This window comes from Salvelinus alpinus, chromosome 32 (genome assembly GCF_045679555.1).
Source record: "Salvelinus alpinus chromosome 32, SLU_Salpinus.1, whole genome shotgun sequence".
NCBI classification, from domain to species: Eukaryota; Metazoa; Chordata; class Actinopteri; order Salmoniformes; family Salmonidae; genus Salvelinus; species Salvelinus alpinus.
The window spans coordinates 1,312,841-1,332,258 of NC_092117.1; the positions used below are offsets into that span (position 1 = coordinate 1,312,841).

At 44.3% G+C, this 19,418-nt stretch overlaps 1 protein-coding gene across 2 annotated transcripts in view; it reads right to left on the bottom strand.

Moving 5' to 3' along the window:
* Positions 1-19,418, bottom strand: part of cdh23 (cadherin-related 23) — a 727,760-nt gene that overhangs the window by 172,297 nt on the left and 536,045 nt on the right. The window contains exons 28-35 of one of the 2 annotated variants that reach the window (XM_071379722.1): positions 14,059-14,119; positions 13,457-13,605; positions 12,718-12,853; positions 10,980-11,368; positions 10,559-10,660; positions 9,650-9,652; positions 9,124-9,273; positions 5,687-5,815 (exon numbers count right to left, since the gene is read on the bottom strand). In XM_071379722.1, the coding sequence (XP_071235823.1) occupies positions 5,687-5,815; positions 9,124-9,273; positions 9,650-9,652; positions 10,559-10,660; positions 10,980-11,368; positions 12,718-12,853; positions 13,457-13,605; positions 14,059-14,119 (1,119 nt within the window). The remainder of the gene's footprint in view (positions 1-5,686; positions 5,816-9,123; positions 9,274-9,649; positions 9,653-10,558; positions 10,661-10,979; positions 11,369-12,717; positions 12,854-13,456; positions 13,606-14,058; positions 14,120-19,418) is intronic. The other variant, XM_071379721.1, reaches the window with a different exon arrangement.

Consider the following 19,418-nt stretch of genomic DNA (forward strand, 5'->3'; position numbering starts at 1 on the left):
AGCTTAGTTCGAGAATCTCTTATCAGAGACACTTGAAAAGCTGAAATATTCTATGTCTTACTGAAACGTGGCTATGCACGCAGTACTCAGTGGATTCTCCATGCTGCGGCAGGATCGGACGGCAGCTTCTGGAAAGTCGAAAGGAGGTGGAGTGTGTTTTTTCATAAATAACAACTGGTGTGCTGCTTCAAGTGTAAAGGACATCTCTTGCTTTTGTCACCTGATGTACTGTAGAATACCTCATTGTAAGCTGCCAAGAGTTCTCATCTGTAATTATCACTGCTGTCCACATCTCTCCACAAGCCGACATCACACTGGCAGCCAACAAACTGTATGGGGCCATAAATAAACAAGAAACCGCTCACCAAGAGGCAGCATTTCTGGTGGGTGATGACTTTAACGGGGGAGACTTAAAACCATCCTACCTCACTTCTACCAACACGTCTCCTGTGCCACTAGGGGCGCTAAAACTCTAGACCACATTTATTCTACCAACAGAAATGCATACAAGGCCCTACCTCGTCCTCCCTTCGGCAAATCTGACCATGACTCCATTTTCCTGCATCCTGTTTACATAGAAAAGCTCAAACAGGAATTACCAGTGATGCGCTCACTACGGAAGTGGTCGGATGAAGCAGATGCGAGGCTACAAGACTGTTTTGCTAGTACAGACTGGAATATGTTCCGGGATTCATCAGATAGCATTGATGAGTTTACAGTCATGGGCTTCATCAATAAGCGCATGATGATGTTGTCCCCACAGTGACTAAGAACGTATCCAAACCAAAAATCATGGATTACAGGCAATATCCATGCTGGGCTAAAGGCTAGAGCTACCGCTTACAATGAACGGGCCAGGGACATGGACACATACAAGAAAGCCCGCTATGACCACTGACGAGACATCAAACATGCAAAAGGATAATATAGGAAGAAGGTGGAATCCTATTACAGCGCCTCCGACATTCATCGTTTGTGGCAAGGCTTGCAGACGATAACGGATTACAAAAGGGAAACCCAGCCATGAGTTGCCCAGCGATGCAGAAATCCTAAACTAGCTAAATGCCTTTTATGTTTGCTTCGAGGAATGTAACACTGTGCTTTGTGTGAAAGCCCCTGTTTTTCCAGATAACTGTGTGATCTCGCGCTTCGTGGCCTATATGAGCAAAACATTTAACTTAAGGATTGGTGGGTCCCCTGAGGGACGGTTGAGCTAACGTAGGCTAATGCAAATAGCATGAGGTTGTAAGTAACAAGAACATTTCCCAGGACATAGACATATCTGATATTGGCAGAAAGCTTAAATTCTTGTTAATCTAACTGCACTGTTCAATTTACAGTAGCTATTACAGTGAAATAATATTATGCTATTGTTTGAGGAGAGTTCACAGTTTTGAACATGAAAAGTTATTAATAAACCAATTAGGCACATTTGGGCAGTCTTGATACAAAATGTTGAACAGAAAGGCAATAGTTCATTGGATCAGTCTAAAACATTGCATATACACTGCTGCAATCTAGTGGCCAAAATCTAAATTGCACCGGGGCTGGAATAATACATTATGGCCATTGCTCTTGCATTTCAAAGATGATGATACAAAAAAAATACAAAAAATATATAGTTTTTTTCTTTGTATTATCTTTTACCAGATCTAATGTGTTATGTGTTATATTCTCCTACAATCCTTTCACAATTCCACAAACGTCAAAGTGTTTCCTTTCAAATGGTATCAAGAAAATGCATATTCTTGCTTCAGGGCCTGAGCTACAGGCAGTTAGATTTGGGTATGTCATTTTAGGCAAAAATTGGGGAAAAAAGGGGGCCAATCCTTTTAACAGGTTAAAAATCACAAGGCAAATGCTATACCAGGACGCATTCTCAAAGCATGCGCAGACCAGCTGGCAAGTGGCTTCACATACATTTTAAATCTCTCCTTGTCCCAGTCTGTAATCCTGACATGTTTCAACTGACCACCATTGTCCCTGTTCCCAAGAGCTCAAAAGGTAACCTGCCTAAATGATTATTGCCCTGTAGCACTCACATCTGTAATTATGAAGTGTTTTAGAAGGCTAGTCATGACACATCATCCCAGACACCCTAGACACATTCCAATTCGCATACTGCCCCAACAGATCCACAGATGATGCCATCTCAATTGCACTTCACACTGCCCTCCCCCACCCTGACAAGAGGGGAAATAACTAATGTGAGAATGCTGTTCATAGACTACAGCTCAGAGTTCAACACCATAGTCCCCTCCAAGCTCATCACCAAGCTAGGGACCCTGGGACTGAACCCCTCCCTCTGCAACTGGATCCTGGACTTCCTGACGGGCCAGCCCCCGACGCATGACTCCAACACTATTATCTATTATTGGTAGGCCTGATCACCAATGGCGATGAGTCAGCCTACAGGGAGGAGGTCAGAGACTTAGCAGTGTGCCAGGACAACAATCTCTACCTCAATGTCAGTAAGACAAAGAGCATGCCCCTATCCACATCGACAGGGCTGTTGTGGAGCGGGTAGAGAGCTTCAAGTTCCTTGGCGTCCACATCACCAAGGACTTAACATGGTCCACACCCGCACAGTCATGAAGATGGCACGACAGCACCTCTTCTCCCTCAGAAGGCTGAAAAGATTTGGTATGGGCCCTCAGATCTTCAAAAAGTTCTACAGCTGCACCATCGAGAGCATCTTGACTGGCTGCATCACCGCTTGGTATGGCAAATGCACTGCCCTTGACCGCAAAGTGCTACAGAGGGACCGCCATCTCTATTTCAGGCAGTGTCAGAGGAAGTGCCTAAAAATTGCCAAAGACTCCAGCCACCCAAGCCATTGACTGTTCACTCTGCTACCGTCCGGCAATCGGAGCATCGGCTCTCGGACCAACAGGCTCCGAGACAGCTTCTACCCAAAAGCCGCAAGACTGCTAAATAGCCAGACTGCTAAATAGTCAATTAATGGTACCCAAACTATCTGCACTGACTCTGTCTTGTACTGACCCTACGCGCACTCACTAGAGTATATATACACACTCACTACATTGACACTCCCATACAAGATCAACACACATTCATATGCACATCCGCACACACATGACACACACACACGCATACCGACACAACACACACATACATACACATTACACACACGCACGCACTTTTACAGTCCTTTGCTGCTGTTACTCTGTTCTTTATTTTACTCTTATTATTATCTATCCTCATGCATAGTCACTTTACCTTGCCTTCATGTACATCAGTGGAGCTAATGAAATGTTATGGAAACCATGTGTTTGATGTATTTGATACCATTCCACCCATTCCGCTACAGCCATTACCACAAGCCCGTCCTCCCCAATTAAGGTGCCACCAACCTCCCGTGATGTACATACAGTATCTACCGCAAATACCTCATACCTACACATTGAACTGGTACTGATACTCCCTGTCTGTAGCGCCATTCTTGTGTATTTTATTTTATTATTCTTGTTACTATATCATTTGCATTATTATTTTTATACTCTGCATCGTTGGGAAGGGTCCGTAAGCAAGCATTTCACGGTAAGGTCTACACCAGTTCTATTTGGCGCATGTGACAAATAAAACGTTATTTGATGTGTACGCACATAAGGACACACCCACCGGCAAAACATACATTTTAAAATGAGAATACTTAATTCCATAACGCTATACAGTGCATTCGAAAAGTATTGACTTTATCCACATTTTGTTACGTTACAGCCTTATTCTAAAGTTGAGTAAATCATTTTTTCCCCTCATCAATCTACACACAATACCCCATAATGACAAAACAAAAATGTGTTTTTAGACATTTTATCAAATTTATAAAAACTAAAATATGTCTGTTCAATTCAATTTACATAACTATTCAGACCCTTTACTCAGTACTTTGTTGAAGGACCATTGGCAGTGATTAAAGCCTCAAGTCTTCATGGGTATGACGCTAGAAGCTTGGCACACCTGTATTTGGGGAGTTTCTCCTATTCTTCTCTGCAGATCCTCTCAAGGTCTGTCAGGTTGGATGGGAAGCATCACTTCACACCTATTTTCAAGTCGATCCAGAGATGTTGAATCGGTTTCAGATCCGGACTCTGGCTGGGCCACTCAAGGACATTCAGAGACTTGTCCCGAAGCCACTCCTGTGTTGTCTTGGCTGTGTGCTTAGGATCAGTGTCCTGTTGGAAGGTGAACCTTTGCCCCAGTCTGACGTCCTGAGTGCTCTGGAGCAGGTTTTCATTAAGGATCTTGCTGTCCTTTGCTCAGTTCATTTTTCCCTCGATCCTGACTAGTATCCCAGTCCCTGCCGCTGAAAAACATCGCCACAGCATTATGCTGCCACCACCATGCTTCACCGTGGGGATGGTGCCACGTTTCCCCCAGACGTCTTAGGTCTCACTTCATGTAGCGTTGTGTTGTCTCTCTTGTCGTGATGTGTGTTTTGTCCAATATTTACAGTTGATGTCGGAAGTTTACATACACCTTAGCCAAATACATTTAAACTGAGTTTTTCACCATTCCTGACATTTAATCCTAGTATAAATTAGTCAGTTAGGATCACCACTATTTTAAGAATGTGAAATGTAAGAATAATAGTAGAGAGAATGATTTATTTCAGCTTTTATTTCTTTCATCACATTCCCAGTGGGTCAGAAGTTTACATACACTCAATTAGTATTTGGTAGCATTGCCTTTAAAATGTTTAACTTGAGTCAAACTTTTCGGGTAGCTTTCCACAAGCTTCCCACAATAAGTTGGATGAATTCTGGCCCATTCCTCCTGACAGAGCTGGTGTAACTGAGTCAGGTTTGTAGGCCTCCTTGCTCGCACACGCCTTGTCAGTTATTCCCACAAATCTTCAATGGGATTGAGGTCAGGGCTTTGATGGCCACTCCAATACGTTGACTTTGTTGTCCTTAAGCCATTTTGCCACAACTTTGGAAGTATGCTTGGGGTCATTGTCCATTTGGAAGACTAATTTGCGACCAAGCTTTAACTTCCTGACTCATGTCTTGAGATGTTGCTTCAATATATCCACATAATTTTCCTCCCTCATGATGCCATCTACTTTGTGAAGTGCACCAGTCCCTCCTGCAGCAAAGCACCCTCACAACATGATGCTGCCACCCCTGTGCTTCACGGTTGGGATGGTGTTCTTCGGCTTGCAAGCTTCACCCTTTTTTCCTCCAAACATAACGATGGTCATTATCGCCTAACAGTTCCATTTTTGTTTCATCAGACCAGAGGACATTTCTCCAAGCTGTTTAAAGGCACAGTCAACTTAGTGTATGTAAACTTCTGACCCACTGGAATTGTGATACAGTGAATTATGAGTGAAATAATCTGTCTGTAAACAATGGTTGGAAAAATGACTTGTGCCATGCACAAAGTAGATGTCCTAACCGACTTGCCAAAATTATAGTTTGTTAACAAGAAATTTGTTGAGTGGTTGAAAAACTAGTTTTAATGACTCCAACCTAAGTGTATGTAAACTTCCGACTTCAACTGTATATATATATTTTTTTATCCCCGTACCCGCAGGAGGCCTTTTGCCTTTTGGCAGGCTGTCATTGTAAATAAGAATTCGTTCTAACTGACTTGCCTAGTTAAATAAGGGTTAAAATCAAATAAATAAATAAATAAAATGGATGTGACCCAGGTGTCTAACCTTGAGCAGGTAGCGGTCAACAGACTCTCGGTCCAGAGGGGAGTTGACGTAGATCTCTCCATTGGTGTGGTTCACTGTCCGGATCTCAAACACATCCTGCATGTTTCCTGCCACCAGACTGAAGTTCACCTGAGAGAGAGAGAGAGACAAAGAGCAGAAAATAGTTCAACTAGGCTTGCTTGATCGATCTCTCTTTCTCTTTCTTTCTCTCTCTCTCTCTCTCTCTCTCTCCCTCCGCATGGTGGTGGTGGTGTAGCTGAGGCTAGGTCTAGTCATGCTATACATGGTGGTGTAGATGAGGCTGGGTCTAGTCAGGGTATAGATGGTGGTGGTGGTGTAGCCGAGGCTAGATCTAGTCATGCTATGGAATGTGGTGCAGATGAGGCTGGGTCTAGTCATGTCATGGATGGTGGTGTAGATGAGGCTGGGCCTAGTCAGGTTATGCTAGTGGATGAGGAGAGTGTAGTGGGGAGAGGCAAGCGACTATGGGCGGTGGATGAGGGTGTCAAGCGGAAGAGGAAAAAGAGGGCGAATAAAGGAGGTGGGAGGGGAGAGGCTGGTGTGGTCAAAGGCACTAAGGAACCTTCATCTGTTGTTGGGGGGAGGCTCTGACTAGAAAGAAAGGGCAGGTGGTCAGGATGGGAGATGGAGATGAGAAGGAGGAGGAAGGTGAGTCTGAGGACGATGAGGAGGCTTTCTTTTCAGACTCCGCCTCAATGGGTCCAGAGCTGACAGACAGGCAGGCAGAGGTCAAAGTACAAGGTGAGGAAACTGTCAAAGTTCCTGAATGAGACTAAAGGGAAAAAGGTTCATCTTTAAGCTTTTTTTGTTGTGATCCGGGAAAGTTTGTGAGATCAGTACAACACGCTATGAAAAATGAGTGGCATGGTGTTCTCTCACCCAGGAAATGTTTTAGATTGAGAAAGTGGGTCACAACTGTGCGTAAGGGTCTACCTTCAGACGCTGTTTAGATTTTAAAAAGGCATGGGGCTTTTTGAGCTTTACTATTGGTCTCTTTCTTTGCTGGCTGTTCTCCCACTTCTTATGTCGACTCTTCGGGTAGGCTCGCTTAAAATAAATGGCACCAGAGATGAGGGAAAGAGGAGGAGAGGAGTCTGTTGGGTGAGTATGTAAAACCCCCAAAAATACAGGTATTGTTTCTGCAGGAGACGCATAGTGATGTGGTGAATGAAGTCGATTGGGGGCTCTGGTGGAAAGGGTCAAGTGTGCTGAGCCATAGAACAAATATTAGTGCAGGGGTGGCAGTCCTTTTTGCACCGGGTTTGGCCGTTAAAAATGTGCTCCTCAAAGGAGGTGTGTATGAGTAGACTGCTTGTAGTAAAAGCAGAAATTAACAACAGGGGTTTTGTCCTTATAAATGTGTATGTGACTAACGCAGGGAGAGAGATGGGGCGTCTGTTTTGGTGTCTTAGACAGGAACTCTCACAGGTAGCGCCTAAGGAGACGCTGGTGGTCGGCGGGGACTGGAACTGCATAATGGATTTCAGGGACATCATTAAGCAGTTTGACCTAGTGGATGTTTGGAGAACTAGATATCCCAACACAAGACAGTATACATGGGTGAAGGTCTTTGGGGCTAGGGTGAATGCAGCACGACTCGATCAGTTTTACATCAGAGCAATAGGCTGTTGGGCGCTACCATTCTCCCGGTGGGTTTTTCGGATCACCACATAACCATAGCTCGGCTATCTATTTCACCAGGGCCATCGGCAGGCATCCTATTGGAAGTTAAATGTTAAGCTCTGCCACTTTTTGATCAGGTTTCCAGACTTTTTGTTGGGGGCAGCGAAGAGAGGAGTATGAATCTCTGAGTCAATAGTGGGATGTGGTAAATATAAACATTTGTATTTTCTGTCATCAGAATACAGCTCTCCCATCCTTAGAGGCTAGAAGAGTATTGGGGGAACTCGAGTGTAGTATCAGCGAAGTGGAGGTAGAGCTGGTTTGGGCAAGGCTAATTTAGCTGAATTACGTAGGGGCCTGGGCAGTTTTTTCCAGGTTAAAGCAAAGGGAGCACTTGTAAGAGCTAGGTTCTCCATGCTCAGGGAGATTGCTCCTTCTTCTTTGTTTGGAAAGACAGCGGTGAAGCCAAGGGTATGCATTGTCTGCGGCTGTCGGATGGGCGGGTGACCTCTGTGGTGGGGGAGATGCGGGAGCGGACTGTGGAGTTTTATACTGAGTTGTATAGGGCAGAACTGTGAGATCCAATATGTGCTCAGGTGTTGTTTGCATAACTCCCTAAGCGCTCTCTGGCACAGAGGGATGAAATGGACATTCCCCTATTGTCCCATGTATTGGCGGAGGCCGCAACCCAGATGTCCCCCAGCCGTGCACCGGGGGTCGATGGAATCCCAGTGGAGTTGGACTGGACTTCTTTTGCGTGTTGCGTGAGTGTGTTGGGGTAGGAGAGTTGCCGATGAGCTGCCGACCTGCGGCTGCGGGGGGAGGAGGGGTGGGAAAACCCCGGAAGTCCTGGCACAACAAACAGGACTAACATATCTTAGGCTGCTGGAGAGATTCCTGTGGAGGTCCAGGAGGCACTGACTGTACCAGTAAGGGGGGTGTTTGAGAGGCCAAAGGGGGAGGGTCCACCAATGTTTCCACCACAGCAGGTGACAGCAGAGACTGGGGACCGGCAAGGGGGTATGGAGGACTTGTTGCACTTTAACACTCCGAGCCTGGGGGAGTTTGGGGGGGTGGGAGGTAAAGCCCTCTACAACCTCTGCATTAAGGTGAGGAACATTTGGAGCCTGTCAGGAGTGAAGGCACATCAGTGGCAGGGGGTATGGTTGGTTTTAGATGGAGGAGGCTCTACAAACTCCCAGTACGAAAGAGGTCAGGGGACCTCAAGTGGAGGGTTCTACATGGAGCCCTGGCCACTAATAGCTGGTTGGCACGGGTCGACCCGGGAGTCAGACAGGGGAGTCCTTTCTGTGTCATGAGTGAAACTGTGCATTATGTGTTTTCTGTGTGCGCCAGGTTAATGCCATTAATGTCTCTGTTGGAATGTTTGTGTGAGTGTATGTTTATAATGGGGTACAGGTATTCGAATAAGGAAAAGGCCAATATGTGTTGTTGAATTTTCTGTTTGCTCAGGCAAAGTTGGCTATTTGGCTAACAAGGAGGAACAGGATCAAAGGTGGGGGGGATAACAGACCCTTTACTATGATTTAATGGGATCTCTACGCGCCTTACGGTGGAATTTGAGTTCTATACAATTATCAACAGTATGGCGATGTTTAAGGAGATATGGTGTGTCGGGGAGGCCGTCTATATAACTGGGGAAGATGGGTTAGATATACAGTTGTAGAAGTGGTGAGGTTTTGGTTATTGTGATGTGTGATGTTGTTTTGTATCGTGGGGTAGAGGGCAAGGTGAGTATGCAGCACAAAAATTCAAAAGTCTCTCTCTCTAACCAGTGCATTATTCCCAGCATCTTTGTCGCGCCCCAGCACCACAGCCACTCTCTTCCCGACGGGCGTGTTCTCTGGAATCTCCACCGACGAATCAGATGTGATATCAAACTCGGGACTGTTGTCATTCTCATCGAGTATGGTGATTGACACCTGCCACATGTATAGACACAACCAATGAGAGATTGCCATTGACAAGGAGGATGGAATGCCACATACCTTTTGATTTTAATATGATTAACACGGTATGCTGTTTAAAAATAATGAAAGAACATTTGTGACACATACGTACACACACGCACAAACGTAATTAAGCTTTTCATTAAAACTTTAAGGCAGTTCTCCAGACTGAAGACGGAAAGGAACACGTACCTTCTGCAATTTCCCCATGAGATAGCAATAACGAGATGAAAACAAAGCTGGTCATTAACTGACATTTTCTACAACAGAATAGATTAAACAAATTGTTACATGGTTCATTATTGAAAACAGGTGAGACCTGACAACGGGCAGAGATGGGCAAAGATACTTTCTTGTTCAAATGACAAAATACTCTAAAGACCAATGTTTCAAAATGCCATTTAAAATACTTCTGCAAAGTGTTGTATCAAATCACAATATAATTATTTGAGGTATTTTGTTATTTTCAAAATACAATATACTTTTGCAAGTACATGCCTTCACCACAACATTCTCAGTTAAGGTAACAATATGGGATAGACTGTGTTATGTGGTTGTTTACCTACTTTAGTTGAATGCAACGACTGTAAGTCACTTTGGATACGAGTGTCTGCTAAATTACCAAAATGTAAATGTTTATGTAAAAATTATTATCTGCCTTGTTTTGGGGGCAGAGCTCTTTAGAATAATGCCCAGCATGCTTTGCAAGTGTTCATTTTTATATTAACATTCTGGTCATTTACCAGACACTCTTATCACACCATAGTGCCATCAGGGGCCACGCAATTGTTAATTTATTGTGTTACTTTTTGGGGGATTTTACTTTTGTTTTATTTAGTAAATATATTGTTAAATCTATCTTCTTAAAACTGCGTTGTTGGTTAAGGGCTTGTAAGTAAGCGTTTCACACTAAACAACAGTGTTGTTTTTGATGACACATAAAATTTGATTTGATTTGAAAATTGTGAACCGCTTAAGAAAATGGAATTGAAAAGTACAGTATTTTAATATATAAAAATGTTTATGACATGTCTCAAAAGTATCTTGTTACAAAACACATTGGATTGTAGTTCAGGCCAGTGAAATACAAACATTTTAAAAATACTTAAAAGTAATTCAAATACCTATTTCAAATACATATAACATAAATACTGCCCATCTCTGACAACAGGGAATACACATTTACAAGCAAATAATGTCAAAACAAGAAAAAAAAAGAAAAAAAAGAAAGATTAAAAGAAAGAAGTGACTGCCGTACCACAGTGGAGTCTTTTTTTGGTCCCCCATCGTCAGCCACTACAGTCAGGGTGTAGAGGTCCCCCTTCTCTCTGTCCAGCAGCCCTGTGACTGTGATACGACCCTGCGGATGGACAGATAGATGAAGAGAGAAGGAAAAAGAGAGGGAGAGAAGAAGGAAAACACATGAACAAACAACCTGATTTATCCTAGTTTGAAATATACAGTATAAACCTATTTTGAGCAGAGGACAGTATCCAGCAGGGTTGGGGTTCAATTCAATTTCAATTCAGTCAATTCAGGAAAAATGATTTTCAATGGAAAATTGTGATTGGATTTGTAGTTACTTCCTGAATTTAAATGGAATTGGCCTTAACACTACAGTCCACTAAGAGTGAAAAATGCTAATATGGTGTTACACCCTATCCTGTCCACCGACTCACCGTGATACTGTCAATCTTGAAGAGGGTGAGGGCGGCTGGCGACGTGTCCGGGTCGAAGCGATACGACAGCTGGTTGAGGTTGTCCGCCGACTGCGCCTGTACCTGCACCACCTCCGTTCCCGTGGCGATGTTCTCCTGGAGCGACACCTCATAGCCCGCCGAGAAGAACGCCACTGCCTCGTCCAGCTCATTAAGTAAGGTCACGTAGACCGTGCAGAAGCCCCGGTGGAACGGCGGTGCCTGGTTAGTAGCCGACACGTTCATCAGGTAGCTGGTCTTGGTCTCGTAGTCTAGGTAGTCTACAGTGGTCACCAGGCCCGTGCTCACGTCCACATCGAACTTACGGTCGGACCCGGAGACGAGGGCATAGGCCACCGCACCGCCATCACCTGGATGGAGGGGTGGGAAGACAGGGAGGAGGTGAGGGAGTTGCAGGGCAAGGTGTAAAGGGAAGGAGGTTTGGAGAAGTGCAGCTGTTTTTTTCTCAATATGAAATAATTTCTGGGTAACAATAAAGTACATTACTGTGATTGTTTTGAATTTTAAATGCTCAAAAAGTAACACAAATAGCTTCTTAGCAAGAGCAATTTCTTTTGCGGGGAATAATAATAAAGGTATATTCTTTTAAAAAGTATGTATGTCTATATAGGTATGTGTATGTATATATGTGTATATGTATGCATGCGTGTATGGATATATATATTTACCCAAAAAAATATGGGGGATTGGAAATGATGCAGACAATTACATTGGAAGCAACATTCTTTCCGCAATATTAAGCTGATCCACCCCTAAAAAAAATATATATATATATATAAAAAAGAAAACATTTTTTTTTTTTAAATGAGCAATTTCTCAAGCAAGAATTTTGCTAGGACTGTCTGGGAGTGGTCCGAGTGGAGAGGGCAAAACTGAAAACTAGCTGTTATTGGCAGAGAGGTTTGGAACTCTTTCTTATCGGTTTATTAACTACTACTGATGTCACAAGGCAGGCCAAAACTCCATCCCACCCAGGCTGAAATTTCAGGATGTATTTTCAAACAGCTCTTACACTAAAACGGAGTACGTAGCCATGCATTGTTGCTACACACACTTATCTAAAATGTCCAACCACAATATAACCAAAAATCTATATTCTGCTGTAACAAAGAGACATTTCCAACTTTCCATGACAAGTGGGCAGGATATGACATCAGTATGTTCTCAGAGGTGATGTAGACCAAAGTTGTAGTGTTTGGTGACTGTCAACATCACAGCAACAGTCCTCCCACACAGTGTTTGCGCTACACATTACAGGACGGGAAGTGAATAGAGGAAGCCCACACAGAATAGCAGAAGTAGAGGGTTAAATGCCACTCAGATGAATTATGCTCAGCTAAATGCCAGTTTCAGTACCGGGGGCAGACAGCACAATACAACTCAGCATAAAAGCTGTATGAGAGTCATATAACACCAATAACTATGGAGGCGGGGAGAGCCCTCTAACACCCCACTTCATTGGCTTACTGAGGGACACCCCTGTAGCATGATGTACTACAGTACCCATAATGCTCTGTACAGTATATTCCGTTTTATTTTCGTAAAGATGTTCTGAAGCTGACAATGTTGTCCTGTCTCTTTATCAATACATACTAGTATGTATATGTATGTACATTACACTGTATTTATTATCAATAATACCAGCTTGTACAGAGGGCTATGGGTACTGTAGTACATTATGTTACACTACAACACCCACCGGTGTCGGGGTCTGTGGCTCGAACTACGATGACAGAGGTGCCAATGCCAGCGGTCTCCCTCAGGCCCAGGCGGTTGTACTGCTGTTGGGTGAACACTGGTGGCTCGTCGTTGGCGTCTTCCACATACACTATCACCTGTAGGGGGAAGACAGAGAGACTGGGAGTCAAAGAAGTATAACTGGACAACTACTCACAAGTTTACAGGTGCCCTTTATGTTATACCCCTACAGCCCTCTCCCGTTTGCCCCATACTCTACTCCAGCCCTATACTCTAATATGTCCTGTCCAACACCCTCTCATCTCCCAATACACAACCCTCTCTCTCCTTTGTTATTTTCAAAATCCTGCCACATATCCTCTCCTTTTTCCTCCCTCATGTATGACCCCAACAGTCTCCTCTTCTATGTTCTGCCATATCCCCTCTTCCCTCCTCTTCTCCCCTCCTTCCCCATCCCCTCTTCCTCCCCTATCTCCTGCCTCACCCGTACAAAGCTTCTCATCCTGCCCTGGTCACTATTTGTAGGCCTCCACCTCCAGCCCTGTCCCCTCCCTTCCCCTCCTCTGTCCTCTACCCACTACCCTCCCCTGTATCCTCCTTCCATCCTCACTCGTCCAGAGCTCATTATCCTGCCCTGGTCACTGTTGTAGGCCTCCACCTCCAGCCCTGTCCTCTCTCCCGACCCGGTCTCCCCTCCTACCCTGTCCCCCTCTCCCTCTCTTCCCTCCTACTCTACTTACCCGTACGGAGCTCCTCATCCTGCCTTGGTCTCTGTTGTAGGCCTCTACCTCTAGCACGTGGGAGCTGCTGCTCTCTCTGTCCAGAGCCCTCTGGCCCCGGGTCACGAGCCCCGAGAGCTCATTGATTCTAAACAGACTTTTACTGTTTCCTACACATGCAGACAGACAGAGATAGGGAGACACACACATAGAGAGAGAGGGGTGGCAGAGAAAGAGGCAGAACGAGGGGGATGGGGTGGGGGGGGGAGAGGGGAAGGGGAGAGAAACAGAGAGGGAGTGGTGTGAGAGAGGGAGAAATGGAAAGACAGATGTGAGCTGCAGGTTAAGAGTGATCGCGTGCAGGATGGCCATGAGGGTATTGGTATAGATTCAAATATTAATACTAGAATATTACCAACAGTAATCTGATACTGCATTTTGTAAATTTATCATTGAGCATTCAAATGGCTAATACAGTATGACTCCAAATAAACCGTTATGATTATGCATGCAGGGTATGGTTAGCGTGCAGGGTTGTTGTTAACAGTCTTTTGTGTGTACTTGTTTTTGTGCGAGCAAGTGTGAAAAGTATCTCCACCTGGCGACTGGGAAGTTGTACTCACCAGAGAGGATCTTGTACAAAACCCTGCCGTTCTCCCCCTGGTCTGCATCTGTGGCCTGCACCTGCACACACAAACACAGAATAAAACTTAACACATATTAATAGCACAGCCATATGCGGCCATTATACTTACTTACAACCACAGCGACTTGAAACCACATGAATAGGCCTACATAGCTACATAAACATTTACACACTCGCACACGAACACATGCATGCCCACAGACACACACGCTGACATTCAAATGTACCTACATGTACACTTTTAGAGGTGCTATCTAGAAACTAAAAGGGTTCTCCCTGTCTCTCACTCTGTCTATCGCTCTCTCCCTCTGTGTGTGTGTGTGTGTGTGTGTGTGTGTGTGTGTGTGTGTGTGTGAGAAGAGAGGGGCCCTGCTTCAGTCTCATTAGCTTTATAAAGAGATGTGGAGAGGAGAAGAGAAAGAGGAGGAGAGGGGTAAACAGGAGAAAAGAGAGTGGGGGGTCAGAATGGTGAGTGATGAATAGGATATTACACAGTGGAACGCAACACTTTGGCTATAAAAGTCGTGCAGAACTTCCCAATACGTGTTAGCTAAGCTTAGATGTTGTGATTGTAAGTATTTGCAGTGTTAGTGCTCTTAGATAGTGTTGGAAATTGACCATTGTTTTAGGCTCTCCCAGCTCTCTGTACCCTCTTTCTTCCCTGTGCGTTCCCTAACACTCTCTCAAAGAAGCAGAGTAAGGGAGAAAAGTTGATACTGGAAGTGACTGAAGAAGTTAGAGTATATTCTAGTGTGTGTGTGTGTGTGTGTGTGTGTGTATAAAATGTGTAAATGTGTGTTTGCTAACGTGGTTACATGTGTTGGTTTGTTTATATGTGTTATGCCCAAATGGGTGTGTGTGTGTGTGTGTGTGTGTGTGTGTTTGGGTCAGTGTAAGTGCATACATCGAAGTATGGAGTCACAGTCAATGTGAGAGAGAGTGGATGTTGGACAGTGGAAGATGTCTGAACTCTCTGGAGTTTGTGGTTTGTTTGTGCGAGTTTGTCCTTTGTGGTGCTCACAGATGAAGAGAATATAGAAATGTATAGGGAATTGGATAGTAATGGGTGGATGAAACACATGGATAGACCAAACAAAGAGAGAAAAACGGCATAAAACTGTGATACTATTTACTGATTGATAACTAATCTTGAGGAAATTAACTGAACTGGATTATTTACGTATTGATTTGAGACCCACAGAGAGAGGATTTGTTGCAGTGTAGGGAGAATTGTGATCTCTTTCTATGAGTATTACATTTGCTTTAGACTCAACAGTACAAGAAGCAGAAAAGAGCAAAACTGGAGAGATAGAGGTAGAATAGTGTGAAAACTTGGTAGAGTAGTGTGTGTTACAGGTGGCACGTGTTTGTGGGTATGTCTATACTGTAAGAGAGCTTGGATTCAATATCTTGTGTCTGAGTGTGTGTGTGTGTTTGTGTGTGAGTGTGTGTGTGAGTGAGAAGGTAAAGACTAACGAGACGATGGCTGCTCCAGTGACCTTTACACACAGCTTCACTGTCATTTGGTCTTAAAAATAATTTAACGTCCCAATGTGTTTCCCCTTAAACTGATAAGGCATGCTTTGTCCTCATCGAATTAAAGACTATGACACTTACAAATGTTATTGTGCAAGGGAGGGGGGGAAGTAATGAGGGGGGTATAGCAGGTGGGGGGGGGGTACATTTTAATAAACCCGATTTGTATTACATTGAAGAAACCCTGTCAAGCAGCGACTGTTGTGTAGTCATTAATTTAATAGCTACCCAATTGGTACAAATGCCAAGTGTGTGTGTGTGTGTGTGTGTGTGTGTGTGTGTGTGTGTGTGTGTGTGTGTGTGTGTGGTAAATGCACATTTGATTACCATGCAAAGCTTGTAATAGCCAAACAGCTGAAGCTTTGGCAACACCATGTGTGTGTGTGTGTGTTGCAACTCCTTCAGGGTATGATGATAATAACCCCTACTAAATAGGCCTAAATCAACTTGGTTTGGCTTGGCCAATAAGGCAAGACATTTCATATCAAGAGACCTGCTGTGTGCCCGAGCACACACACACACACACACACAGATGTCCACACACTTCTCAGCTAACCTCATTCTGAACTTGGCGACCATGAACACAACAATAAACACCAACAGTGATCCAGCGGTCAACATCTACTTCACAGAGCCACCACTACATTTCAACCTCTACAGCCTCCCCATCTCCCTCTTCCCCTCCCCTGTACTGCTGTGTAGCACTCAAATCTGTAATCATGAAGTGCTTTGAAAGGCTGGTTATGGTACACATCAGCTCCATCATCCCAGGCACCGTAGACCCACTTCCATTTGCACACCACCCCAACAGATACGTAGATGACACAATCTCAATTGCACTCCACACTGCCCACACCCACCTAAATAAGAGGAATACCTATGTGAGAATGCTTTCCATTGACGACAGATCAGCATTCAACACCATAGTGTCCTCCAAGCTCGTCACCAAGCTTGGGATCGAACACCTCCATCTGCATCTGGATCCTGGACTTCCTGACAGGCCGGCCCCAGGTGGTGAGGGTAGGCAACGGTGGTAGGCCTCATCACTGGCAATGATGAGAAAGCCTACAGGGAGGTCAGTGACCTGGCAGTGTGGTGTCAGATCAACAACCTTTCCCTCAATGTCAGGAAGACAAAGGAGCTGATCGTAGACGACAGGAAAAGGGGGGCGAGGTATGCTGTAGGGGAGCGGGTCGAGACCTTCAAGTTCCTCAGTGTCTGAATTACTAAGGACTTAAAATGGTCCACACACACGCACACAGTCATGAAAAAAGCGGGCAGCGCCCGTTGCTAGAACTTGTCAAATTCTTCCCTGGCTACGTAATGGGAAAAAAATAGAAATATGCTATGCTGGTTGCTACACTACATGACCAAAGTATCCAACATCATCCAACGATATCATCCAACATCTCATACCAAAATCATGGGCATTAGTTTGGAGTTGGTCCCCCTGTTTTAGCAGCCTCAACTCTTCAAGACATTGGAACATTACTGCGGGGACTGGCTTCCATTCAGCCACAAGACCATTAGTGAGGTCAGGCACTGATGTTGGGTGATTAGGCCTGGCTCACAGTTGGCATTCCAATTCATCCCAAAGGTGTTCGACAGGGTTGAGGTCAGGGCTCTGTGCAGGCCAGTCAAGTTCTTCCACACCGATCTGGACAAACCATTTCTGTATGGACCTCACTTTGTGCACAGGGGCAGTGTCATGCTGAAACAGGTAAGCACCTTCCCCAAACTGTTGCCACAAATTTGGAAGCACAGAATCATCTAGAATTTCATTTTATGCTGTAGTGTTTAGATTTCCCTTCACTGGAACTAAGGGGCCTAGCCCAAACCATGAAAAACAGCCCCAGATAATTATTCCTCCTCCACCAAACTTTACAGTTGGCACTATGCATTGGGGCTGGTAGCATTTTCCTGGCATCCACCAAACCTAGATTAGTCCGTCAGACTGCCACATCGGTCCTGTTCTGTGAGTTTGTGTGGATTACCACTTTGCAGCTGTGCCTTTGTTGCTCCTAGACATTTCCACTTCACAATAATAGCACTTACAGTTGACATGGGCAGCTCTAGCAGGGCAGACAATTTACGAACTAACTTGTTGGAAAGGTGGCATCCTATGACTGAGCTTTTCAGTAAATCCATTCTACAGTACTGCCAATGTTTGTCTATGGAGATTGCATGGCTGTGTGCTAGATTTTATACACAGCCAAATCCACTGATTTGAAGGGGTGTCCACATACTTTTGTATATATACAGTTGAAGTCGGAAGTTTAAATACATTTAGGTTGGAGACATTAAAGCTCATTTTTCAACCACTGCACACATTTCTTGTTAACAAACTATAGTTTTGGCAAGTCGGTTAGGACATCTACTTTGTGCATGAAACAAGTAATATTTCCAACAATTGTTTACAAACAGATTATTTCACTTATAATTCAGTGTATCACAGTTTCAGTGGGTCAGAAGTTTACATACACTAAGTTGACTGTGCCTTTAAACAGCTTGGAAAATTCCAGAAAATTATGTCATGGCTTTAGAAGCTTCTGATAGGCTAATTTACATAATTTGAGTCTATTGGAGGTGTACCTGTGGATGCATTTCAAGGCCTACCTTCAGACTCAGTGCCTTTTTGCTTGACATCATGGGAAAATCAAAAGAAATCAGCCAAGACCTCAGACATTTTTTTTGTAGACCTCCACAAGGCTGGTTCATCCTTGGGAGCAATTTCCAAATGCCTGAAGGTACAATGTTCATCTGTACAAACAATAGAACGCAAGTATAAACACCATAGGACCATGCAGCTGTCATACCGCTCAGGAAGGAGACGCGTTCTGTCTCCTAGAGATGAACCTACATTGGTGCGAAAGGTGAAAATAAATCCCAGAACAGCAGCAAAGGACCTTGTGAAGATTCTGGAGGAAACAGGTACAAAAGTATCTATATCCACAGTAAAACGAGTCCTATATTGACATAGCCTGAAAGGCCGCTCAGCAAGGAAGAAGCCACTGCTCCAAAATCGCCATAAAAAAGCCAGACTATGGTTTGAAACTGCACATGGGGACAAAGATCGTACTTTTTGGAGAAATGTCCTCCGGTCTGATGAAGCAAATATAGAACTGTTTGGCCATAATGACCATCGTTAAGTTTGGAGGAAAAAGGGTGAGGCTTGCAAGCCGAATTACACCATCCCAACCGTGAAGCACGGGGGTGGCAGCATCATATTGTGAGGGTGTTTTGCTGCAGGAGGGACTGGTGCACTTCAAGAAATAGATGGCATGGTTTTGTTTTCAACTGATGGTTATTTGATAATTTATTGTCGCCCTGGATGTCTGCCTAGTTGAGGGCCTCTCTTCGGCTTCCTCCTGTTACCTGCTGCACTGCTCCAGGTGCCCCCAACGCTCTCGTTCTCCACAGAGCTTTGCTCGCCTACATCATATGCATACACCGCTGACTTTTTGCCGATCTGCTGTTTGACTATTTCAAAATTTATTAGTCACATGCGCCGAATACAACCTTACAGTGAAATGCTTACTTACGATCCCCTCAACCATTAATGCAGTTTAAAAAAATACAGATAAGAATAAGAAATAAAAGTAACAAATAATTAAAAAGCAGCAGAAAAATAACAATAGCGAGACTATATACAGGGCGGTACCAGTACAGAATCAATGTGCGTGGGCACCGGTTAGTTGAAGTAATATGTACATGTAGGTAGAGTTATTAAAGTGACTATGCATAGATGATAACAACAGAGTTGCAACAGCGTAAAAGAGGGTGGGGGGGCAATGCAAATTG